Source organism: Phytophthora parasitica, assembly GCF_000247585.1.
Source record: "Phytophthora parasitica INRA-310 unplaced genomic scaffold supercont2.253, whole genome shotgun sequence".
Lineage (NCBI taxonomy): Eukaryota > Oomycota > Peronosporomycetes > Peronosporales > Peronosporaceae > Phytophthora > Phytophthora nicotianae.
In genome coordinates, this window is record NW_008649239.1 from 8,209 (window position 1) to 12,802 (window position 4,594).

Here is a 4,594-nt window from a genome sequence, read left to right on the forward strand (position 1 = left end):
TACTCTGCATTTACCATAGGAGCAAGATCCTGCCCTACCGACGGGTAAACTAGGTGAACAGGTTCAGCAGATCACAGATCATCAGGGGACCCCCTCCGTTAGTCACTGGTGGAAAGTTGGATCCAGCAATCTCGCAGATTTTGTTGATCCTGCTACACCACATTGTCTTCGACCACGTGCTTGTGCATCTCACTGTGTGGTAGGTCCCACGCAAAGTGACATGATAGCATGGTGTAGTTATCCGAAAAGAAGTGCTTGCGCACGACAGTCTTCTGCGTGCGCACGCAAACGGGTACCACGATTCTCACGGCAGCGGCAAATGGGCGGAACCATTGTACTAGTCATTCATATTCGATCTTGTTTGCATTCAAATTCAAGTGATATTCAGCATGGTGTTTTCTCAGCGAAACCACACCATGCCGAATTTGCTGACGATATTGGGTGACCGTCGCCGTCGAGACACCATACACAGCTCACCAAGACGCACAGCAAACACGTCCAACAAGAGGTAGGTACAATGAAAAACTTAGTCGCAAACCAGTTTCGCGTCGCTGTACTGTAGTGTCTGTCTCCATGAGTAGAGCAAATGCAGTAAGCACGCTCTGTTTGTGCTCAAAAGGAGCCATCGGAGCACAAGCAATTTTGTAATTCGTCTGCCTTCCCTTGTAGACAGCGATCTCCGGAAGTATCGGCATTGATTAAAGCCGTAACCGGCTCACGCACATCTTCGCCAATCAAAATGATTCTTCCATCGTCGCCGTCCGAGCTGGACTCAGACGCGGCAGTCTCGTCGGCCGTAGCTGCATCTAAATCGTCCCCAGACGCCCTGTACGAGCTGTCCGATGCCGGTTCTCACTCACTTTCTTCTGACGCGACCGCCGGCTCTTCACTTAGCGTGCTGCGTAGCGTACCGAGCCCTCACTTGCTGCTCCTGATCTTACAAGTCGCACTGAGAATGGCAGTGGTGCTCGTGGCGGCCGTATACCCATTGTCGGGCGCCGCGTTAGTCGAGTTGCTGCTCATCGGTTCTTGCTTTCTTCGAGATCACTAAGGGCGTGTTCGAGGTAATCAAATAGTGCGATTATCAGACGATAGTCAGATTTTAGAGCAAATTGCAACGTAGAACACGATAACGTAAGAATCGCATTTTCACGTGAAAATTGGATAGTTTAAAGTGCAGGGAACAGCCTGTATTGATCCAGTAACTTTGCTCTCTGGCCACTAAAATGAGAATGTCAAAACTTACGTATGCGAATAGAAACAGTTGTTTCTCCTCTCGTGATTGGCATCGGATCTTTCTCGTCATTCCCAGATTTTACGTCAAGAAGCAAAACCGCGTCAGGTTGTGAAGGCCTGTGACGGTTGGATCAAGACAGATCCAGCCTCGACATGCTCTGGGTGACCAAGATCACCAGGATCTGGAGTGTATGTATCCTTATTTGGACAGATCTGCTGCGATCCAGCCATAACGCTGCGGATATCGGACAGTGAGGCCTAGATTGGAATGATCTACGTGTGGAAGATCATGATGAAGGCCTGTGAAAGTTGGATCAAGCTGGAGATTCTCCGGAAACCGCGACCCTGACGACAACTACGGCGGCGGAAGCCACGGCGACGACGACAATAACGTCGGCGACTGAAGCCTACACTACAATTTAATTTTTTTCGAGAAAAACGGGTTCAAAGATTGACCAACAGAAATCGTACTTAATTGTTGTTTTTGCAACAGGCGAATTCGAAAATCTCTACATTTCAACCAGGTGTATCACTTAGGCCGTGTTCGAGCTGAACACCATTTTCACTAATTTGTGATTTCCCTGAGATAGCACAAATAAAACGAATTTTCGAGCCAAGCAAAATCTCATTTCCACAGCTGCCGTGTTCGAAGTCAAAACTACACCTTCAAGAGAAGTGATGTGACACACATAATAAAACAAACAGCGCCTTCCTTCGTACACACTTTCAGTGCGGTAAGCCAGGGCGACTGTACTTGTGATTTATTCTAACCAAGTTAAGCTAACCAGGAAGCCATGCTCTCGCATTGCAGCAAGTTTGGTCCGCTGCTTCGGCTTTAACGCCATGAGATGCTCCCAAACTTCGACGTCGAACGTCGGCTTTTTTTTTCTTCCCTGTCTCGGAACAGATGCCGGTACCACTCAGGCCAGTTATGCACATGAAAAGATCGTAGTCTTGCATGAGGCAGGTGTACTTGGATTAGTATTGTCCTTTGCATGTCAACGAACAAGCACACAATCTCCTGGATTACCCATAGAGCAACTCATGTATGGGTCCGTAACTATCTTAGCCCAGCGTCCGATGATGATTGGTGTTGAGAGTATGCATGATCGCGTTCCACGCCTTTGGCTTGATCCCTTTATCCGTTGCAAGGGAACGACTGTTTCGTGTACCCAGATACTTTTCTAGTAGATCAAACCTTCCATCTCATTCCTGGAAGCTCTCACAGCCCCACCTCCGGAGTTGGCACGATCAGCAGCGATGGACATTGTTGTACCAAGAGTCGGTCATAATCTTCCACATGTAGATCGTCCCAATCTGGCCCTCACCACTCGAGATCCGCAGGATCTGTCCCCGTATACTCAAGGGTCCGGTATCTGTCATGTCAGGCTCTGGATCGACAAGACCACGTTCCACAATGATCAGATCCGTGACTCCTGGGCCTAATATGGGTCCACCACGCTATCTTAATCTCCATTATCATCATCTTTGGCCCAATCGCCCCGATCTGGTCGCCTGAGCCTGGGATCTTCAAAGTTCATCCTCTCATATCATCTACGCAAAAAAAATGCAACAGAAGACGTGTGGATTACGGATCCGCTACTGGATGTCGTGAGCGCAGCATCAAATTCGGCACTTGTACACATTCCGCGGGAAAATTCTATTTTTCAAGATTTTTAGGAAGGTCATGCAAGAAGCATACAAGGACCTGAAGACAGTTCAAAAGTACCAAATTTTCTCGATAACGGCTGCCAGTCCTGGTCAGATAGCATGCCGTGTAGAGCCAAACAGCGAGGTGCAGGTGCAAGACCTCGGGTGTTCATTTGACGGTTTTCTCACGGATGCTGACAAAGTGCGTGCGTTGCTTGAGAATCATCTCGAGGCTTTACCATCAGTGGTGGCGCCTCTCGCCTTTACCGCCTTTTCAATAGGCGCCTAAACTAGCTTAGGCGCTGGGTTTAGGCGATTCGGCTGCCGATTCGCCCTTTGGGTTTAGGCGCGCGATTGAGGACATTGAGATTATGTATACTATCATCAATTGTAGTGACTGTAAATCATACCTTTCACAAAAGATATAATCCAATTGCAAGACGTGCGCAAGAAGGCGTTGTGTTGCCCCCCCCCCCCCCCCCCCCCCCCCCCTCGTGAGTCGTAAGTACCAGCCACTCAATCGGTCTTTATGACAATTGTGAGGTCTCTAAGTGGATGTCTTTTGAGTGCTTCCAGCCTAGTGTTTTGCCTCCCCAACCCTGTGAATATGGTCCGCCCGCATATTCCCGAAAGAGAACATTTCACGTTAATGCGTGATATTCCCAGAAGCAAAGGCAACTACCCGTACTATACGTGTAAGCATTGCACGCTCGCACACAACCTGAACCCCGAGTTAGACCCTCCTGAACTTATCTTAGGGCGTTCCTGCAACTACGTTAGCCATCTTAAAAAGTGCGAAGCGTATCGAGTTTCAGCGGGACCGACTCAAGAACAGTCTAGTGGGGATTCCAGTTCAGGATCAGGATGCCACAAAAAGCGACCAGTAAATAAACGGCTAGTTTTCACAAATGCGTCGCCAAAGCGAAGCACGGGAAGGCGAACTCCGCAGAAGACAAAACGCAACCGCCGCTTTTCGAAGATCCAAAAACAAGAGCTTGAGCGCCTTTTAGTCGAGTTTCAGGCAGGAAATCTGCTTCCGGATCTCTTCATCGAACGTACATGTACAAGAGCTTTGTTCGAGTACTTGTGTCCTGGAATAGCGACATATCTACCGTCAAGACGTGTCCTTGGAGGTCGAATATTGAATTCGCAAGCTGACCATTGCCGTGAAGTCCAAATTCAAAATCTGAGACAGGAGCAGACGACTACGGGGGGGCTACGCAAACTTCCTATCAGATGTGTGGCAAATTATATCTCGCGAGCATGTGCTCGGATGTCAACTACAGCTATTTGGGAAGAATCTAACCTACTCGTTGCCGCAAGCTGGGAGCCGACACGATGGTACTGCGATTGCTGAAGAGATGGACACAATACTGAACCAGATGACGAACGAAGACTGGAACGTGGGGGCTGTAGTCACAGATAACGCCGGCCAATGCGGAAGGGCTCGGCGAATCTTGGCGTTGCGGTGGCCGAAAATGGTGTTTCTGTTTTGCTTTGCACACTGCGTAAACAACATTGTGAAGGCAGTCCTAAAGTCTGCTTTTGCTGATGTTGCTACAGCCACAACCACTGCAGTGAAGTGTCTTAACGCTTCTTCCTCTAAATGGCTCGTACGAGCAAGGGCGATGATGACGGAATGCTACGCGAGACCACTAGCATTGTTCACGTTGTGTGAAACTAGGTGGAACAGCATGCAGAGCTGTTT

The 4,594-nt window shown here is 48.8% G+C and overlaps 2 protein-coding genes across 2 annotated transcripts; both read right to left on the minus strand.

Annotated features, from left to right (window-relative positions):
* Nucleotides 1-152: 152 nt before the first annotated feature.
* PPTG_24822 (hypothetical protein) lies at nucleotides 153-1,023 on the minus strand (the record flags this gene model as incomplete). The annotated part of the gene is made up of 3 exons (XM_008918649.1): nucleotides 153-337; nucleotides 720-826; nucleotides 923-1,023. 3 exons carry the CDS (start codon nucleotides 1,021-1,023, stop codon nucleotides 153-155), a joined length of 393 nt encoding a protein of 130 aa, XP_008916897.1.
* Nucleotides 1,024-2,487: 1,464 nt separating this feature from the next.
* PPTG_24823 (hypothetical protein) lies at nucleotides 2,488-3,112 on the minus strand (the record flags this gene model as incomplete). Its single annotated transcript, XM_008918650.1, has 2 exons — nucleotides 2,488-2,678; nucleotides 3,076-3,112. 2 exons carry the CDS (start codon nucleotides 3,110-3,112, stop codon nucleotides 2,488-2,490), a joined length of 228 nt encoding a protein of 75 aa, XP_008916898.1.
* Nucleotides 3,113-4,594: the final 1,482 nt, after the last annotated feature.